Source organism: Solanum stenotomum, chromosome 5 (assembly GCF_019186545.1).
Source record: "Solanum stenotomum isolate F172 chromosome 5, ASM1918654v1, whole genome shotgun sequence".
Taxonomy (NCBI): Eukaryota; Viridiplantae; Streptophyta; class Magnoliopsida; order Solanales; family Solanaceae; genus Solanum; species Solanum stenotomum.
In genome coordinates, this window is record NC_064286.1 from 2,656,362 (window position 1) to 2,676,558 (window position 20,197).

Below are 20,197 nucleotides of genomic sequence, written 5' to 3' on the forward strand. Positions count from 1 at the left end.
GTTGACAAATTTTGGGTGTTCACAAGTAGACACTTAAACTTGTATAAACTTGAACAAATAGACACCTTCGTCTTACATGACACCTACATGACAATTTTCTGCCCTACGTGTATTATGTTATGTAGGACATGTGTGTCTACTTGTTCAATTTTATACAAGTTTAAGTACTACTTGTGCACACTCAAAATTGAAGGACCTAGTTATCCGTTAAAGTCAAGTTAATGGTCATATTTATATATTATGCCTAATACAAAATAGTATCTGTTACAATACTTAACTTGCAATGTAATACATGCTACGCCTAAAGTCACCCTCATTTTTGTCCACCTTTATAAAATATACTTCATTATAATTTTCTTCATATATGCATCAGTTTGAAGGGTAAAAAAAAATATATCTCTCTTCCTCAAGTTCTTTAGCTATATCTTTTATTTTTCTATACTTTAAATATTTTATTCACAACAATTTTAATATTTTTTTCTACTACATATACCTTTAAAATATATAATTTACGTTTTATTTTAGTTTATATATTTGTAATCTAGGTTGGATGACTCGAGCACGAGTCTGCCCCTTACACCTACTCATGCCTTGTGGATAACTTGGAGTACTTCAGATGCCACATCACGCGATTATTATATATAGAAACAAATGATAAATTATTTTTTCAAACTTCATCGCACAATATAAAGATGAAAGAAGGAAACAAATTCAAGATATATGTATAACCTTTAATGTATAAGTATGATATTTATATTCCTATACCTAATATACAATACTATATAATATATTGCTCTATTATTCAAGCTTTTGAAGTTAAGTTTTGATATTAAATTTCTCATGAATTTTGAGATTGCGCCTAACACTTAACTAGCTTTATCTTCCAAGTGAACCAAAATTCATTTATATCACATGTATTATTGCTATCACTTTAAACAGATTAGTCGTGTTGTAAATTTCAAATATTACAATCATATAAAATAAATTACGAATATAATAATAGTTCTATCACTAATTTATCACTATGTAAAAACTTTATAAAAAAATAATTTTGATATGCCACTTTTTTACATAAATTCATTGTTTATTTATTTCATAACAATTTTAAACACGCAGTGCTTATAATTTATAGTATCCAAGTTCATATAAAAATGACTTAATTTCAATTATACATGCATAAAATTTTCATAAAACTAGCCGAAGTTTAGACAAAAATAATTGAAGTGTAAGCAAAATTCACTAAATTGAGCCACATCTAGATAAAATTTAAGCAAAAATTAAATGAATTTTCAAATATATGCATGAGGTTTGATTATTTTGTTTGAACTTCACAATTTCAAACAATGCATGTTTGAAGTTGTTTTAAAATAGGTAAATTTCCGAATTTGTATACATTTCTAATATGACTTTTTTTTTTATTTTCCGCCTCGATATTCGATATCTATATTAAAGCTCAACTAAATTGAGATTTAGACATTACAAGGTTCATTTCCAAGTTTTTTTTCTTTTGGTTTTCCACCTGACCAGTTTTTACATTGAAGTCCGATCAAATTAGAATTTGCGCCGAAAAGTTTAACATTGACGACTTGACGCTCCCTAACAAAAGCAATTCCATACCTAGAAGACTCAAACTTAAACTTTTTCGTTAAAAATGAAAAAATACTTACCAAAATACTCCCAACAAAAATTTTTCTATTCGCAAAAGACTTGAACTCAAAGCTTTTTAGTGCGAAACTAGCCATGTTGGTCTAATATGTCTTAAATGGTCCCAAAATCCAATGTATTCCCTTTCATCAACCTACCAAATTGGACTCAATTCTTCATTTTCAATTTTGTATTTAGGGTAAAAAAAATAATTAATCTTGTTTAACTGCTAATTTTCTTATTTGAGAGAACAGATTAATCGAAGTAATCACATAATTATCTCTCTGTTTATGTTAAATGTTAATCACCACTTTTTTTGAATACTAATCAGTTTCCGTTCTGAAAATTTTGTCTTTGCTCTGTTTTTAGGGTTTCCTTTTTTTCTTCTTCTCTTTCAATGGCTTCTCCTTCTTCTTCAGCAACAACTTTCTGCTTTCAATGTGAAGATTCATCAAACTCAGTTACCTTCAGAAATGGCTGGCGCCTTCGCAGTGGCAAATTCGCTCAGCTTTGTCATCGTTGCGCGTAAGTTTTTTTTTTTTTTTTTAACTTTTACAAATTCCCCCAAATAGAACCCGAATTCAATAGCTTTAATTCAAAACTTATAGATATGTTTAAAAGTGGTAGAAACCATACCTAAACGATCATTTTTAGCGAGTTTCATATCTCAACTATCCGTTGTTCTCTTTACGTGCCTAAACTATCACCTTTTCATGAGTTCATACGTTAATTATCACTCCATTTGTATTAAAATTTAAAACTCACCTTGATTCTAAGGTGTGTAGGCCAACTCAGCATCGAGATGTGTTTTAATAGAAATGGAGTGCGAGTTTCATATCTCAACTATGCATTGTTCTCTTTACTTGCCTAAACTATCACCTTTTTAGGAGTTCATACGTTAATTATCACTCCATTTGTATTAAAATTTAAAACACACCTTGATTCTAAGGTGTGTAGGCCAACTCAGCATCGAGATGTTTTTTAATAGAAATGGAGTGCGAGTTTCATATCTCAACATCCATTGTTCTCTTTACCTGCCTAAACTATCAATCCATTTGTATTAAAACACATGTGGATGCTGAGTTGGCCTACATACCTTGGAGTCGAGGTGTGTTTTGAATTTTAATACAAATGGAGTAATAGTTGTCGTATGAACTTGTGAAATGGTGATAGTTTAGGTAGGTAAAGAGAATAATAAGTTGAGGTATGAAACTCGCAAGTGATAGTTTAGATGTGTTTTTTACCATTTAACTCTTAAAAAATTGTTTGATATGTATTAATAATATATTTAAAATGCAGTAAACAAAAAAAAGATTATGGTGCAGAACCATAAATTTACAATCTACTCTGCCTATATGTATTTGTATTAAGAAATTCACTACAAATGTGGAAAAAATTAAATTCAGTTACGAATGCCTAATGTGGCTAACCTAGTATTTAAATTAAATTGCCCCCTTGTTTGGGGCTATGGGTTTGGCCTAATCCAATAGCTTTAGTTTAAATCGTGTATTTGCTGGGGCAAAGCCAATACTTTTCCTACGGATTTGACAGAACTCCAATAGCTTTAGCTTAAAATTTGTATTTATGTTTAAAAGTTCATTTGATGCGTGTAAATAATATATTTAGAATCCAGTAAACCAAAAAAAGTTTATGGTGCAGAACCCTTGCCTCACATAGTAAATGGAGATGTGAAAAAATGCTTCTTTGTGATGATAATTTGTGTCAAGAAAATTGTGTTTGTCATAATTGTGCTGAGTGCGATGAAGAGATTCGAGTTCTCCCCCTTACTTGGCCTAATGTGCTGTAATATGTTGAGGCTTGGAAGGCTATTAATAAATGCAATCTTTCTTCTGATACATGAGGCTTTCATTGGCCTGATTACTTCTTATTTTCCTTCAGTTCTGTATATGAGTATGGGAGGTTCTGTGTGACTTTCCATTCAAGTGACGATGGCTGGAGAGATTGTGAATCTTGTGGGAAGGTTAGTGGAAAAGGTATCAGTCATAGTTGTGTATATACAAAGATAGATATGTCTATGAATGAAGGGTTTTGTTCATGTGTATATCGTACGCTCTGTGAGAAGCATTTCTTAGCAGTGATATTTTTTCATTGCAGTTGATCCATTGTGGATGTATTGTGTCTTTCAATTCATATCTGCTGTTGGATTTTGGTGGAATTATGTGCATGGAGTGCTCAAAGAAGAACTTCATTCTTGTAAGAATATTTAAGGCATTTTTAATTTGTAGTTAACTGGTTTTTACTCCCTCCAGATCATTTGTCAATATTTGTTGGCCATCTCTCTCTTACTTTCTTTCCAACTTACAATGCCAACTAGCACAGTTTAGTATGCCTTCATCTGATGACCTATTGACCTGCATAGCAGAATCCATCATTATCACAATCCACCATCTATAATAGAAAATGCAACGTTGAATGCCTGCTCCCACCAAAATCCACTTATGATGGAATATTTCCAACTGAGTTCAAGAGCATTAACCATGATGGCTGCTTCCTAGATCTGTGCCCTCCTTTCTAATCTGAAATTTGTGATCACAATTCAGAGCACATTTTTGTCTCCAAGAAATCTGTTCCTAATTACAAGGCCATCTCTTGGGTTGGTCATTAGCACCTTCACTTAAAATGATTCTTGAGAATTCAGCTTCGTCTTCCTCCATCCGCTTTGTACTATATGCAACAGGAGTTTAGTTTATTGTTGACATGTAGAACATGTTTCATCATTTATTTGCTGAATCTTGTTAAAGTTCCTAGAGCAATGGAAACTCTGGGGTTATCAGTCATAAATGACTTTTGGACGGTTGCAATTGGTAAGATCCATTGACAACTGTTATCTAGCTTAACAGAGCTGCTCATATACCATTTCCAGTTTTCTCTTGAATCTGTCAAATATTGACTTTTAGACGTATAGTAACTTCTACTCTACTTTGAACTATGTTTGTCGCAACTCTTCTCCCTACTTTCCAAACTTTTCAACTTTGCCAAGCTCAACACTTTTAGGTTAGAACTATCAGGGTATGCTTCAAAATGTTCTTTATTCTATTGCCATTCCTATTGAGGTCGAGAAGATCAATGCTATGAAGTTCTAATTTTATTTAATGCAGGCACGGAATCGCTGTTTGTCCCATGAAACTCCAGTACCAACTGAAGAATCTCAGCTGGATGCCACACAAACCGTGGTAGAACCTCAGTACAGGCCTCGTGTCACAGAGTCAAAGTTGCAGAAGATCTCCATAAAATATCCTTTGTTGTATACTCAGTCATCTTGGCCTCCGAAGACTAGAAAGGGAGAACACTGAAGCCATTTGTTTAGCAAAAAAAAAAAGTGGTATGTACACAAATAAAGTTTGCTCTCGTTTTCAGTTCTCGGATATGGAGATGAATAAGAACTTGATTGTTTTTATTAAGATTAAAACGTTTGAATTTGATTGAACATTTGAATATTAAGTCGTGTATTTCGATTAAAACGTGTAAATTTGAATACATATTTGAATATTAAAATGTTGTATTAGGATTTGAATACTATGTAATTACGATTGCTTGTTTCCTCAACATCTTAATGTATAAAACCTAACTTTATTTATAAATTAATAAATCTAAAACTCAAATAAGATAATATATCAACAAAATATTTTTTAAAAAAATTATATGGTGGGTGGTGGTGTTATGGCTAATGGTGGTGGTTGTGTGCCGATAGAGGGTGGTGGTGTTCGCTGATGGTGATGGTTGTGGGTGGTGGCTAGCAATGTTGTTTAATAGTGGTGTTTGATGGTGGTGGAGGCTTATAATTATGGTGGATGATAATGACAACTAATTGTGGCAGTACTAATAGTGTGATTGACAATATATAATGGTGATGCTTGTTAAAAGTGTTTGATGACTGTTGTGGTAATGGTGATTGGTGGTGACGACTGACTGTGGTGATTGCCGGTGGTGGTGGTAGTTGATGATGGTGGGTGGTGGCGATGGTGGTGGTTAGATGTGAAAGTGGATGGACTAGCGGTGAAATGTCATATTTGCAGAAATTGGTGAATATATAACATCTTAATCGTATTAAGACTTTGTTATGGATCTTACTTATTCAGATCCATTCTAATTCATTAAGTGGTTGTAATTATTTTTAAAAAATTAACTGCACTTAATGACTGAGATTTGAATCATTAAGATGCGAACTTTCATTAAGTGCAAAAAAAATGAGTCCTAAACTTGGTTGACAACAAGATCTCTCTTCAGTTGCACTTTGAATTTAATGATTGATATTCTTGTGCTCCTTGACATACCTTAGCTGTGGGCGTGTGGTCACCCCTTTGTTTCAAAAATCGTTGTCTGCCAGTGATGCTGATCTCGCATTATCACGTCTTGTGATTCCCAAAAAGTGTGCTGAGGTGAGTTTCTATTTTTTCCTGGAATTTCATGCCTTTTTCAGCAAGGTGTGTTATGGGGTAAATGTAAATATCCACTGTTTTTTATATTTTTGATTCCTGCGACATCTTTTATTTCAGTAAGTTTCTCTTGCCAATTTTTCACTGTCACATTTTCTTTTCATAACTACTTTGATTTGCTGCACTTGAGTTGAGGCTCCTTAGGAAACAACCTCTCTACCTCCACGAGGTAGGGGTAAGATTTGTGTACACTCTACCCTTCCCAGACCTCACTTGTGGGATTTCACTGGGTATGTTATTGTTGTTCTAAGTTTTCCTGTTTGTAGGCTTATTTTCCTCCCCTTTCTGGGCCACACAAGATCCCCATTAATATACTGGATACTGACGGCAAGGAATGGAATTTTCACTTCCGGTTTTGGCCTAATTCTAGGAGTAAAATGTATGTGCTGGAAGGACTTAGAGATTACATGGTCTCGAAGAAGTGGCAAGCAGGCGATGTAGGTAATTGAAGTAATCCATCCATTTAATTTTTTAGTACTTTAGAAAAGACTTCACAGTGGTTCAGATAAAACCAATGTGCTACTCAAATTCAGAGTGCAGTTCTAACTGAGAAAATTGATAAAATTCCCTGTTGATCTATGATGACCATTAGTGAATTAGTTGATTATAGCACTATAAGTAGTGAATTCGGATGCATCAGAGTAGTGTAATGCTCCTTCTACTCATGTATGGAACATCATTTATCGAACCCTGAGTTGCAGTTGTTTGGTTTGCAGTTACTTTTTATCGAATTGAACCGGGACAGAAACTGGTCATGGGATTAAGGAATACTTCGGCTGGTTCTTCCACCTCATAGGTATGCAAGACATACTCTTTTGATTTGTTTTATTACCCAACTAAAGCTTTGCAAGGGTTAAGAGAAGTTTTAGTTCCATTATGATGGAATCATATGCATTGTTTGACGGTGAGCTTAGAGGTGATCCAAGATTTTAACTTTATAGATTTAGTATACTACTGAATTCACTGTTCATTTGAGTTACCAGGTACGAAATTGAATACTTGAACATATTTTGTACATTTCTCGACATATATATAGGTGTGGGCCAAAGCTACGGGTTTAGCCTGTTTAGCTAAACTCGTACCTTACCTTGTACTTTTCCCCAGATGGGAGTTGAACTTAGATTTAAGAGATAGTGGTCAAAAACACACCTGAGGTATCATATTTTGCGAGTTTCATACCTGAAGTATCAGGCGTTTGCATTTTCTACCTGAACTACACCAATTTTTTTAAAAAAAATTAGTATTGTTCTAAACTATCACCAATTATTTATCAAAACACACATCGAAGCTAACTAGACCAAATGTTAGAGTACGATCGCCAAAAGGCAGGTGACAAGTTAATTTGCCAATAAAATTTTGTTCGCATGACAGTTGACTCGTTAATTTCGAGATAAGTTTTGATAATAATTGACGATAATTCAGGTAGGAGACGCAAACACCGGATAGTTCAGATAATAAACTCGTAAAAAAGTGACATTTCAAGTGTGCTTTTCATCATTTATTTTAGATTTTCTAATTAATTCCTCTAATCATCCGCATGGAGTACCATTCGACACCATTTTTAAACAAAAAAAGAGTGTGTACACTACACACCATCATATACTAGTTGATGTGTGTTTTGATAAATAGTTGGTGATAGTTCAGATAAGAGACGTAAACGGATGATAGTTCAGGTGGAAACTTGCAAAAAGTGATGTTTCCGATGTGTTGTTGACCGTTATATCCTAGATTAAATGGCTGACAATGTGCAGAAATGGTATGGAAGACGCCATTGCAAGTGTCTATGCTAGACCTTAAATTTGATTTGATTTGATTTGCATGCATTTTATTCCCTTTTGGTCTCCGAAACAAGCTATTACCATCCTGAGTTTGGTTTGGAAACTGAAGCTGGTTACTTACCATTACTCATCATACAAGGAGTAAAATTCACCGACCAAAATACTTTTTATGTATGAAAACTACAAGTTACTTTGAAGGCAATCTTGGAGCAATGGTAAAATTCTCTCGTTGTGATCCATAGGTCACGGGTTCGAGCTGATGCTTGCGTCAGGGTAGATTGCCTGCACCACCCCCATTGGAGTGCAACTCTTTCTCAGACCTTGCGTGAATCCAAAATGCTTTAGGCCGCCCCCAAAGTCACAAGCTACTTTAAAATGCATCATCCTCATTATTAAGTTTCCATTAGTCATCATAAAAAGTTTGCACCTATATATCAAACCATGGCTGAAGTACCTAACAACTTTAGGTTATAATTTTTTTTGCATGAGAACTATTTGTACTATAATATTTCTATTTGAATTCTATTATTTGACATACTGAGTAACACTTATTTAAATGATATGAATATGAAACTCATATATCCTAATGATCCAGTTTGATGATCTACTAAGCTAAAGATTATGATGTTCTGCAGATCTCAGCTCGCTCAATGTCGTGGAACATGACATTTGACACTCTTACCGGAGGCGGATCTACATGTAACTTATGAGGTTCACAGGAACTATGCTCAGATCCTGTATATGTATTATGAAATCCATAGAATATCTATAGATACTTGATTGTAAACCCAGTCATTATTTTATATTAACTTGAGGTTGTTCTAGTGAGGATTCATATAGCCTGATCACAATTTGTTTGAGATTGAGGCGTAGTTGTTGTAACTTAAGGTCCTTGTAGGAATCGACTCCCATTGCCATTCTAAATTTATACCTGTTTTTATTATGTATAATTTTATCTTTTTCTTTCTACAAGTTTTTGCAAATGAGAAGTCATAATTTTAGATCATTACACTTGTTCCCCATCTAAGAACTTTCAAAAATCTAAAGTAATTTTGCTAATTTGTGTGATAACTTTCACATGAATTAAATATAGCTATGAAATTTATCTTTTAATGGAAAAGGACAAGAGACTATTAACGATGAATGAAAATGTTCAACGAGATATTTTTAGGAAGAAATATGCCCAATTTGTATGGACTTGAGATAAATTTGTCTCAAACTATCAACGTACGTTAAAAATTCGTCATATGATTGCTCCAACGATTGAAACACTTATAGGAGGTTATGTGTCAAATCATTTTTATTCCTTGTGATTCCTCTTGTGAGACTAGTAGCACTTCTAGTTAACAACCCTAACTCGATTATTTTTTATCGTTGTATCTCACAAGCCATATGAATTTGTTGACCAATACTATCTCGATTTAAACTACCAAACCGTTATAAATATTTAGTGTCTTGCCTGAGGAAGATATTGAGTAGATTGTTGTTGTATCAAAATCGACCCTATCTCACAGTGTCACATTGATTCAGTAAAGCTACATGTTCAGTGCACAAATTTTCGACGACCTATAACGCTAGTCACTACTAACACTAGAGCTAGGAAGTAAGCTCCACAACCCAAAGTGGCGAAGAACAAATAGAATTTGCTACAAAAGCCGACTAACAAGGGAATTCTATTCTTGTGTATGAGAACGTAGTTATGGAAATCATTTTGGCTAGAGCGCCCAAATCAACTATTTATTTTACACAAGTTTGCCGTAATGCTAAAACTATGATGAATGCATCTATCGACATTGATGCACCAATAAAGATACCATTTAGTAGTGATTGAATTCCTTTTATGGTTCTAGGCAAGAAGCCAGTACAAATATTTCTTTTCTTTTCAAAAAATATTTTTGAAAAATTCATAGAAACAAACCATATATTTAGATACCAAATGAATCGTGAGTGAATTTTCCATCTCCAAGAAAAAACGCTATGATCCCCTATCAAGAAAATTCCCAATTCTTCTTTTGGGGTCTCAACTCTCACATAAAGTTCATGTTAAAAAATGCACCATTCCTTTGCTTTTGGAAGACCTAATCACATAATTTGATTATCTCCCCTCTAGGAACATAAATTTGGAAGAAATGAGGGAGGCAAAAGTTCATTTTGGTCAATATAATTATCTTCCTTCTAGGAACATAACTTTGAAACAAATGATGGAGGCAGGAGTTCATTTTGATCAAGATACTAGGAAATGAAATCCTAATGGCACAATGAAGTATCTCGGGAATAAGCATCAGCTAACTCTGTGCCAATAGCCGCAGTAATACAGTGGATGGAAGCAAGTCAATATTTTTTCCTTACGTATATATAGTAGATAATGAATCCCCTTTGAGTTAATGTTTGCTTCTTTATATTTTGAATTTCTTTAGTGAAAATCCTAACTCCACCAGTGCTGGCTTGTAATGCTACGGCTTTCATAATCTCACAATTCAAACATCTCACACGATAGCTTGGTATAATTTTACGACGCAGCAAACAACACTTGTATAAAATTCTCTTGTAAAAATATATATAACTAAACAATATAAGAATTACAAAACCAATTGACCCCAAATGTATAAATAAAATTGCTAAACTGAGTTGAGCATTGAAATACGTTAAATAAATCTAATTTTAGAAGTTGAACTTTAACTTTAGCTGTTTCTGTTCTTAGATGAACTGTTCAATATCTTTATTATTCTACCTACAAATATTAATCAACAGATATGAAGAAAACTGAATGTTGCGTTTTTTTACAGTAATTTAAAATCTCCTAAGTAACGCATATCCCACCGTGTGTAGCTATTTTTCTATTAATACTCTATATGTATACTATGATCCGAAAACTAGTATACTTAAAAAATTTCAGCGTTTCGAGAACATGCCTTGAGTCAAAGATGAAAAGTCGTCTTCTTTTGTCGATTGTGTAGAACTTGATGAAAGTGTAGTTGCAGCATCTCCGCTCGGCATAGAGGGAACTGAACCATTGCCAGAATAATTCTGTCCCATTTGATAAACGCTGCAATAAACAAGAGGAAATGTTAAAAGGGAGCCCAGGTTTATAGCAGCTATACTCCCTGGTATATTGTATTCTGCGGAGGTGGATCTAGAATTTAAACTTTATGAGTTCATATCTACTATATGTTTCATTTTCTGTAAATATTTGCACATAATTTGAACAACGCAGCGAAAGACTAGGTTCAGACGAACTCGATAACAGTAAATTGCATCCGCCCGTCATTGTGATAGGATACATACATTGTTGCACTGGTTCTCCAACAACGGAAATTTAGAAAGGGTAATGATGGTAACAAGATGCTATTGTATAAACTTGACATTCAAAATCAGGTGGCATGCCAATGAGACAGCTATCAAAAATGGGACAGAAGGCATAATCTGAAGTGAAAAAACTTGAGGATAGACTGTGTCTAGTTAACGTTTTTTTTAATTAAGACAGCCTATATTCAGTTTTTTCACCTCAGATAATGCCTTCCAAAAAAATTGTTGCATCTAAATCTAGCAGTTAGGAGACCAATTTATAACAGTCCTCAAATGACATATAACAAGAAGTACATACCTGGATGACGAAACTGGCACAAAGTTTCCAGCTGAATGTGCTGCTCCCGCCTAGTTTACAAGCAAAGAAAAACAGTTTTTAGCAGAGTCTATAGGCGACATTTCAATAAAATTTTAAACATTCAGGCACTTTACCTGCAAATATTTCTCCAGTTCAGTCTTTCCACTGGCTGGCATCATCATTCCAGGGAACTGATAGCCTACATGTGGCCAACTTTGGGTTACTATGTTGGAGCCATTTGGGCCTTGTTGAACATCCCCAGGGATTTTCAAATTGCCACTAGCAGCGGCAGCAGCCATAAGAAGAGACTGTTGTTGAGCTAGCTGGGCGAGTTGTTGCTGATGCATAGCAAATGGTGACACCATATTGGACTGAAGAAAGTACATCATTTTAGATAAAAATGATTTTTTGACTATATAGAACTACGCCTCAATCCTATGCTAGTTGAGAATAGCTACCATGTTGCCCCAATTAAGTTCAACAATGACAATAATAATAATAATAACAACAACCCTAAAGCTCCATTGTTAAATAGCATAAAGTACCTTGTCGAAAAGGTTCATGATATCATTTTTCACATCTTTCGGAAGCTTCTCGGACAAGGAAGAAGTTGAAACTGATGATGACAGTGTTGATGAATCCTTGAATAAATCATCAATTGCAGAAGCGGATTGGCATTTCCGATGATCAGATTTTGCAACACCACTTTTTGCTTCTTCTTCTTCTTGAGAAGCTGAGAAGTTTAAAAGGTTTGATTAGAATAAAATGAGCTAAAGAAACGAGATTGCAACTGTAATACAGGTTCCTGAGTGTTTTCAAGCTGTTGCTCTTCTCAAACTATCATTCTCTCTTCTCCCTCTTTCCAGAAGTAGAAAAAGAAGCAACTGAAAATTATGGATCATACTAGAAAGAGAAAGAAATGGCCAAATGAATGCTCATGCTCTTTTTTTTTTCTTTTGGTATAATGCTGGTGGCTTAGCAAACCTGCATGCACCTCTAATCCAACTGCAACAAGAACTCTTCCCCCAGTACAATTATTATTGGGCAACTCTGCCTACAAAGGCTTAGGCAAATGAGAGGAGATTATCCAACTTTTTTTTTTATCCCTACTGGGATTTGAATCCTTGTAGACCTCAAGATAAAGAGGAAAGTATCAATAAAGTTAGGTTTGAGTAACTTGTCCACCAGGACTTAGGTAGATGGGAGGAGATCAACTAAATATTTTGTGTCTGCTGGGATTGACCATCCTCTCCTAGTAAAGATACAGAAAAGACAATTCTAACAAAACTGTGACTTAACACATACATTGAAAAGCTGTCCATGTGTTTTCCTCTACAGGAGCAGCACTTGCGCAATTGTCACTTGGAGAATCCATAGAAAGCATGTCGAAAAGATCAGTAGCAGTCTCAACTTTAGGAGGATCAGCAACTTCTGAGACCTGCTTTGCAGATTCAGTGACTGCAATTGGTTGTGTCGTTTGACTTGTCTGGTGAGGAAGCACACCCGTAGATACCTTTTCATGAGTTGAACTGTAAGATTCAAATTTTTGAACAGATCTAAAAGAACCAGCTTGGTGAATATAAGTTTGACGTACTTGCTCTGGCCCTCTTGGAGGCAGAGGTATACTGAATCTAGCAGCAGTTAAGTCTTGCTTTGTGCTAGGGCGTTGTAAGCTTACCCTCTCAGCAGATGACCCACTGGAGTTACTAGCATGCTCAAGCCCACTTCTGTCAGAATGTTGTTGTTGTTTCCCTGTGGCCCTCCTTTCTTGAATCCTGGAAGCTGATTTTTCTGTCTCCTTAGGGATCCACCTCTTATCTTCATACCTAGACAAAACACAGTATAGTTCCTTGGATGAAGTTGCAAAATACTAGATTGAAGGACTGCTTAAGCCAGGAATAAGTAAGGACATACTTTGCACGGATGAAATTCTCAATACCAGCTCTATCATAATTTGTAGGAACCTGTGCTTCCCAATAACTATTTGCCTTCTCGTTTCCCATTGCTATACCGGCATCAGAAAAGGGATTCCATACAATTAGGCCATTAATGTATCGGATCAACAGTTTTGGGCTACTTCTGTATCACATCAACATCAAAACTGTAAAAAGTTTGGGGGGAAAACCTTACATTGAATAAAGGCAACTTGTTCAGGAAGCCATGTATCTAGTGTAGCTGATCGAACCTGCAAAAATACACAAACAACAGAAAACAGAACAATTTTTTTAATTAATAAGAATCGTTCACATATCCAACAATAGTCATAAATAAAAATGAAGCTAGGCATGTATTGAGTGTTATTTATGGCTAAGGTTAATAACCAGAAATAAATTTATAAATAACAATAATGAGGGACCTAGAAACAGAGAAGACAATCCTGGCTTGCTTCTCTACTCAAGACCCTAAAACTATGAGGCAAGTTGAACAAACAGCATATAATGCACAAGTTGTCCCACTCGATGCACTACTTCAGCCATAGAGGCAAGTAAAAGTAGAGTGCTGCTCAAGCACAGTACATTAATAACTTTCAATTCCTCCACTTGAGATAAAATTCAGGTGGGAAGATAAAATACATTAATGTATGTATGGTAACTGGTAAAGGCATTCTCAGTGCCGACCGTAAAATCATAACTAAGGTAGATGTATAGCCATCTCCATCTTGGTGATCCAAGGATAAATGTATTTCAGTAGGGGGCTGTCAGTTGAAAAAAAGGATAAGTGTACTTTCCACATAATATTTAGTAGTTCAAAGCACCTCCAAGGGTGTGGCCTAGTGGTCAATAAAGTGGGTTGAGAACCAAGAGGTCTCATGTTAATTTCCAGAGGAGGCAAAAGATAATAGGTGATTTCTTGGCATCTGTCCAAATCTTGGAGGACAAAGTTAATTGGTACCTGTGTTGGTGGAAGGCCCCGTAACATTAGTCAAAGTGCATGCAATGTGGATCGGACATTATGATTATCAGAAAAAATAATATATATTCTCACCCACTCTGCCAAACACAGATTCGCCCCGTGAGCTTTAGCAGTACTGTTTTACCCACTTCAGCTCCCCTGAATAGTCCGATTTTTCCTCCACGGCTATAACGGGCTAAAAGATCTACTACTTTAATTCCTGTTTCTAAAATAGATAATTTTGTATCCAACTGTATAAAGGCGGCACATATCTATGAATAGAAAGACGTTGTACTAGTATCTACAAGCACTTATATTTAGTAGTTCAAATGGTTTACGTCAATCAAGAATATTAGCCTTGATAAGTAGACAAAAAAGGACTATTATAAACTGCAGGATAGTAGACCATGATCATTTTCAAGTGTCATGAAACCTAGAAATAAAGACAGGCATTGTTGCACCATTTCATAGTTCAGATATATCTAGAAAATCTCAGACATGATGAGGGTAGAATAGTCAATAAGTTACCTTTGATATGTGCACTCCTAGACTTCTGTGGATCCCGGAGCATTGCATGCATATGAAGATCCCCAGATTCACGCTAGCCCATCGAGGACCTCTGAATTGAATCAAAAAGAAAGAAAAGAAGAACACAGTCATTGCAAGATTATCAAATAAGTCCATATATTAATGACAGTTCCATTTAATGTCAACATTCAACAATCCTCAAAGCAGCATAAGTTCTGAATGCCATACTATCAAATTCAAATATATGTACATACTTGGCTTTGCAATCTGCACACTCCTTGTTCTCTGGCAACTTAAGGAGTCCTTCGAGAATCTGCCAACAAAGACAGTCCGCATTACATTAGAAACACAATGCATGTGAAAAAGGAAAATGAAATCAACCAGGAAACAAATTGTGTAGGCAAAAAGCACTACTGAGAAAAAATATAAATCAGACCACTGAATCGGTGATAATCTTCCCTACCCTTCAGTATCCTATGTGTTAAGCCATGTTATTTGCTTTGATTTGTGAAAAAAGTTTCATTTTTCCTTTCCGAGGCAAATGAAAGTACACCAACAAGAAATATTACAGCATGTGTTTTCTTGCAGAATACTTCCATGGTACTACTTATAATTTCACGCCTCAAACTAAGGATCGTAGTATAACTTTGGCAATTAAAATTTAAGAACACGGAAAGAGTACACTTTCAGTAAGTGATTGGCTTAACTACTCGTAGTTGTCTACTTTTCCTACCTTACCTAACATAGATGATGATAGTTCAGGGTATGAAAAGGGAACAATTGCTAGTTGGGGTGTGAAACTTGCAAAAAAGGTGATGGTTCAAATGTGTTTTTGACCATTATCTCTTATTTAAAATAATCAGCAATGTTAGCTAGAACCAGCTAATATTTAGACATATCAATTACGTGGTCGTTTGGTACGCGGACTAAATTATCCCGGATTATAGTCCTGGAATTATAATCCTTGGACTAATTTATCCCACCTGGAAGGTGGCATAAAATAATCATAAGTCTGATGGGATAAGGTGAGATATTTGGGATTAAATTTATATTGTGTTTGGTTGACAGCATAAATTTATGCTGGACTATCCCATCTTATCCTGCGTAGTACGACCCCTAATAGCTCAAAAAAATCAAGCTGGTTGTTCTTCTGATCTATCTTTTTATTAGAAAACAAACTTCAGTAGAAACTTCATTCATCAGGCAAAACAGAAGCCAATTTCACCCGTCTGTTCAAAACCTCTAATATTTCTTCTTTACATTTTGTCGCATCAAAATTGATTCTGTAAACATATAGCACTCTGTTTCCATTAGGACAACAGATTGACTGCCTGTTTTGAAGCAGATCATCACTTCGGTACTCATCTCTCAAGATATAATAACCACAAGGATTCAGTTATTAATTATCAATAGAGCAACATTTCCGACTTCATTTCAAACATCATCTGAAATTTCATTAATCAGGCTAAAGAGAAGTAAAATTTCATCCCTGCCAGTTCAAAACCTATAATATTTCTTCTTTTTCCTGAAAATCTAACCATTTTCTAGCATCCAACGGTGTGACATAATGTTCAATGAAGTCTGAGGTTCAAATCCCAACGAAGACAAAAAACAATAGGTGATTTCTTCTCCCATCTGTCCTAGCTTGGTGGATAGAGGTACCTGGTGCCTATTATTGCTGGGAGGTGACAGATATGAAAAAAAAAAATAAAAATATATATATATGCATTTTCTCGTATCCAAATGATCCTTTAAATATATAGCACTCTATTTCCATCATGAAAAACAGATTAACCACCTGTTTTGAAGCAGATCATACCTTCAATAATCAAAATATCATAACCTCAAAGTTCAGCTATTAATTATCAATGACAAACGCAATACATAAAATTGAGTCGATTTTAACCTTTCTGTGCTTGGCATTGAGTTCCTTTGTAACGTTGGCCTTCTCATTCATAGTGCCGGTGGCCGGAGTTACCGGAATTGGAGAAGATATCGGAAAATTATCGCCGATCTAATTCCTCGACCGCCGATGAGTGTAGCTGGATGTGAAAAAGAGAAATCGCAATCGCGTTTTCGAATTGATCGTATGCATTCAACAAATGGTATTTGTAATTATGTTAGTTTGCATAATTTAGTAATACTTTTTAATTAGTAATTTTTTTTTTGTCTTTTTCTCTTTTTTGGAAAATATACCAACTCTAATATAATATCAATATTATATCTAGGTAGACCATATTTTTACCATAATGTTTATACAATATTATACACTAACGATAAACCTTTTATAAATACTTGTTAAGTGTTTCCATTCCTCTTGTGAAAATATTAATTAAGAGGTGTGTTCATGTATTTTATTCTTAATTTGGTTCATAACTTTTTTCTATTAAATATTGAGTTGCTAATAAAAAAAATACTTAAATTATTATATTTTCATGACCTCGACTTTCAATTATTTTATTTATCTATTTAAATCATCAACAAAGATAATTAATGTTTCATATAATTAGTTGGGTGATCCTAAACTAACTTGAATACTATGATTATAAAAATATAAACAAACTAACTTGAATACTAGTATGATTATAAAAATACAACTTCACATAAACACATAACATTATTCTATTCAAAACAAAAATATGTAATAAGAATAAAAAAAAAATAAGTAAATGAAATTAAACTATTAACTATAAGTCTCGAATTCAAACTTTGAGAATAATACATACATTCAAAAAAAGAGCAAATTTGTTCTTAATTATTTATCTCAAATTTAAACTTTGAGAATAATATATTTTTTATTGAAATTTTTTAAATGAATCTTATTCAAATATAATCAAATTTCAATAACTATCCAATATGAACGGAAAATCAAAAAGAGTTTAATAATACAATAATAAATAATTTCTATGCATAACTTAAAACGGCATCGACTGGGGACGTAATTTGGGAGCAACACGATAAATTTAAAACGATATAGAAGCAGAAAATCAGCAATTTCTCTTAAATTAGAACGAGTAATGGGCATTTTAGACGAACTCCGAGCAGCCGCCGGCAAACTTTGGAACCGGAGAATTCAGAAGAAAGCGTCAAACGCATACGCCGTAGAAGTTCGGTACGGTGCCGCCGGTATTACACCGGCCGTTTCCAAAATCGGTAGTCCGGTCAAGAATGAAGGCTCTCAGAGAACCGATGAGTATGTTTTTTACCCTGACGGCCGGGAAAAGATCGGTCGGTTTCTCTCGAAGCTCAGCAAATTTGCTCTTGTCTCTGCCGTAGACGAATCTCTTAAAACCGTTGCCGGTCAGAATTTCTTCTTTTCTCTTATGCGCAGTATTAGTTTTAGGAGTTATGAATNCTTCACATAAACACATAACATTATTCTATTCAAAACAAAAATATGTAATAAGAATTAAAAAAAAAATAAGTAAATGAAATTAAACTATTGGCGAAATGGTCTGGTGGACCCTTGTATGTGTTTGTATTGTGAACCCTTCTACTTGTTCCTTTGTCATCTGAACCCTTGAACTCATCAAAACACAATATTTTAAACACGTTTTTTACTACTCAAATGTGTGTATATCACAAACGCCTGACACGTAATTTTAAAAATAATTATAAAATGACACGTATGATTATAAAATGACACATGTATATATGATCACTCCATGTCATTTTTCCTTTTATTATATTTGATTAATATACCTGCACTTTCTCTTTCCAATTTTTATTTATCTTTGTCATAGCCATCTGCATCTCCATCCCCACAATCTCATTTCAACTTTTTCTTATCTTCCTTACCTTTTTCCTTTTTCCAACCTCTTCTACTTTTTTCATTGAAGTAAAAAATGTTGGCACAATTTCTGATTGTTCACAATCTCGTCGAAGTTCGGAGTTGATTTTGGGTTCTGTTGGATTGGGATTTTGGTGGTAACCGGTGGCGCCAAGGAAAATTGGGGGTCTATTGGGTGGTCTGATTGTTTCTAGTTGTTCACAACTGGCGGCGTTGTGAAAGTCGAGACTTATTGGCGGAGTTAGTTTGGGGCTTTTGTCGTCGTTGTTGTTGTTGTTGGTTCTCATTTATAGTTGCTGGTTGAAGCTTGTCGGAGATGGTGAGAACGAAGGCAGTTTGGTCGGAGAAGGTGAGGAGGACGAGACTAAGGCAATACGTTTGGGTTTGGTTTGGAACTGAAACAAGGGGTCAATGTCAAATATATTTGAGTTTTTTTGTTTGATTTTCAACTTATCTAGGTAGGTTTTTCAATTTATTTTCGAATTTATTTGTTGTTTAGTTTGGATTTGATCTCTATTTGTGTCTTTGTTTGGTTTTGGGGTTTTAGTCGATTACATTGATTTTATTGATTTTTTTTTTGGGATTTTGCATTTTTGTGTCTAATGTTAGTGTAAGATATTTTGGTAGTAGTGTTATGCCTTTCATGTCGTTTTTCATAAAAAAAAGAAAGAAGAGTTGTATAATAACAAGAAACGATAGAGAAGAAATTTGAGGGAAAAAGATTAAAAAAGAGGCCAAGAAAACCTCAAATTTTGTCCAACAATGGTGTTAGATGCAAATAGGAAGATGATGGCTTTACAAAGCCCTAATGTCACTGTTAGACCCTTTTCCAAGGGTCTCACGCTCCTAATAGGTGTGTGTCACACGCTCTTTGATATTCAATGCCACATAGGATGCCAAGTCAAAAATAGTATTTAAAATATTGTGTTTTGATAAGTTCAGGGGTTCAGATGACAAAGGGGCAAGTAGAAGGGTTTACAATACAAACATATACAAGTATAAGGATCTACCAGACCATTTCGCCTAAACTATTTACTATAAGTCTCATATATTGGACCTTAAACTTGACTTCAAATTTTAACTTTGACCTCCAACTTTCAAAGTGCACAAATAGACACTTTAACTATCCAACCTTTTAATAAATAAACACGCGTGTCTTACCTGGCAAAACGCGTGACGTGCACGCATTTTGCGCGAGTGAGAAGTAATTTTTAGGCACACAACAGTGAAAAAAATGCTGAAATGACAACTCTACCCTTAATTAATTTTTATTTATTTTTTAGTTCTAAAATTGACGTGTAAAGTGTTTAATTAGTTGGCAGCCATTGAGTGGCTCACTAATACACGTGGCAGCGATTGCATTTCACGCTCTTGGCTCCAAAAATCGCGTGTTTATTTATTAAAAGGTTGGATAGTTAAAGTGCTTGTTTGTGCACTATGAAAGTTGGAGGTCAAAGTTAAAATTTGAAGCCAAGTTTAAGGTCAAATATATGTATTATCCCTT

General features: G+C 34.6%; 3 protein-coding genes across 9 annotated transcripts in view; 2 read left to right on the forward strand and 1 right to left on the reverse strand.

The window, feature by feature from the left end:
- Nucleotides 1-1,974: 1,974 nt before the first annotated feature.
- On the forward strand, nt 1,975-8,885 carry LOC125865829 (B3 domain-containing protein Os07g0563300-like). 5 transcript variants are annotated; one of them, XM_049546090.1, is made up of 8 exons: nt 1,975-2,169; nt 3,544-3,625; nt 3,760-3,858; nt 4,764-4,897; nt 5,945-6,044; nt 6,368-6,538; nt 6,818-6,897; nt 8,067-8,085. In XM_049546090.1, the coding sequence occupies exons 1-7, from the start codon at nt 2,042-2,044 to the stop codon at nt 6,863-6,865; spliced, it is 762 nt and encodes a 253-aa protein (XP_049402047.1). In that variant the 5' UTR covers nt 1,975-2,041; the 3' UTR covers nt 6,866-6,897; nt 8,067-8,085. The 5 variants fall into 5 exon arrangements, with proteins under 5 accessions (XP_049402047.1, XP_049402044.1, XP_049402041.1 ...); XM_049546087.1 differs by lacking the exon at nt 8,067-8,085 and adding an exon at nt 8,515-8,885 and having other exon boundaries at nt 1,976-2,169; XM_049546084.1 differs by lacking the exon at nt 8,067-8,085 and adding an exon at nt 8,515-8,885 and having other exon boundaries at nt 1,978-2,169; nt 6,368-6,542.
- A 1,598-nt stretch (nt 8,886-10,483) lies between these two features.
- On the reverse strand, nt 10,484-16,980 carry LOC125865054 (ADP-ribosylation factor GTPase-activating protein AGD5-like). 3 transcript variants are annotated; one of them, XM_049545219.1, is made up of 11 exons: nt 16,810-16,980; nt 15,158-15,216; nt 14,904-14,994; nt 13,614-13,668; nt 13,398-13,488; nt 13,078-13,309; nt 12,789-12,969; nt 12,029-12,216; nt 11,618-11,854; nt 11,484-11,533; nt 10,484-10,925 (listed from the first exon to the last, which is right to left on the reverse strand). In XM_049545219.1, exons 1-11 carry the CDS (start codon nt 16,858-16,860, stop codon nt 10,772-10,774), a joined length of 1,389 nt encoding a protein of 462 aa, XP_049401176.1. In that variant the 5' UTR covers nt 16,861-16,980; the 3' UTR covers nt 10,484-10,771. The 3 variants fall into 3 exon arrangements, with proteins under 3 accessions (XP_049401176.1, XP_049401175.1, XP_049401174.1); XM_049545218.1 differs by having other exon boundaries at nt 12,783-12,969; XM_049545217.1 differs by having other exon boundaries at nt 12,789-12,996.
- An 860-nt stretch (nt 16,981-17,840) lies between these two features.
- LOC125865316 (uncharacterized) overlaps nt 17,841-20,197 on the forward strand; it is a 5,484-nt gene continuing 3,127 nt past the window's right edge. The window contains exon 1 of the mRNA XM_049545519.1: nt 17,841-18,203. Coding sequence (XP_049401476.1) covers nt 17,921-18,203 — 283 coding nt within the window. The 5' untranslated portion in view covers nt 17,841-17,920. The remainder of the gene's footprint in view (nt 18,204-20,197) is intronic.

What these genes read in the sequence shown, in the direction of transcription:
- LOC125865829 (XM_049546084.1), top strand. Translation starts at nt 2,042, where the DNA reads ATGGCTTCTCCTTCTTCTTCAGCAACAACTTTCTGCTTTCAATGTGAA. An exon ending in CAGCTTTGTCATCGTTGCGC is followed by an intron (nt 2,170 to 3,543) that starts GTAAGTTTTTTT and finishes ATTTTCCTTCAG; the next exon opens with TTCTGTATATGAGTATGGGA. An exon ending in ATTGTGAATCTTGTGGGAAG is followed by an intron (nt 3,626 to 3,759) that starts GTTAGTGGAAAA and finishes TTTTCATTGCAG; the next exon opens with TTGATCCATTGTGGATGTAT.
- LOC125865054 (XM_049545217.1), bottom strand. Translation starts at nt 16,860, where the DNA reads ATGAATGAGAAGGCCAACGTTACAAAGGAACTCAATGCCAAGCACAGA. An exon ending in CACATGGACAGCTTTTCAAT is followed by an intron (nt 12,217 to 12,788) that starts GTATGTGTTAAG and finishes TAAACTTCTCAG; the next exon opens with CTTCTCAAGAAGAAGAAGAA. An exon ending in AACTGGAGAAATATTTGCAG is followed by an intron (nt 11,534 to 11,617) that starts GTAAAGTGCCTG and finishes CTTGTAAACTAG; the next exon opens with GCGGGAGCAGCACATTCAGC.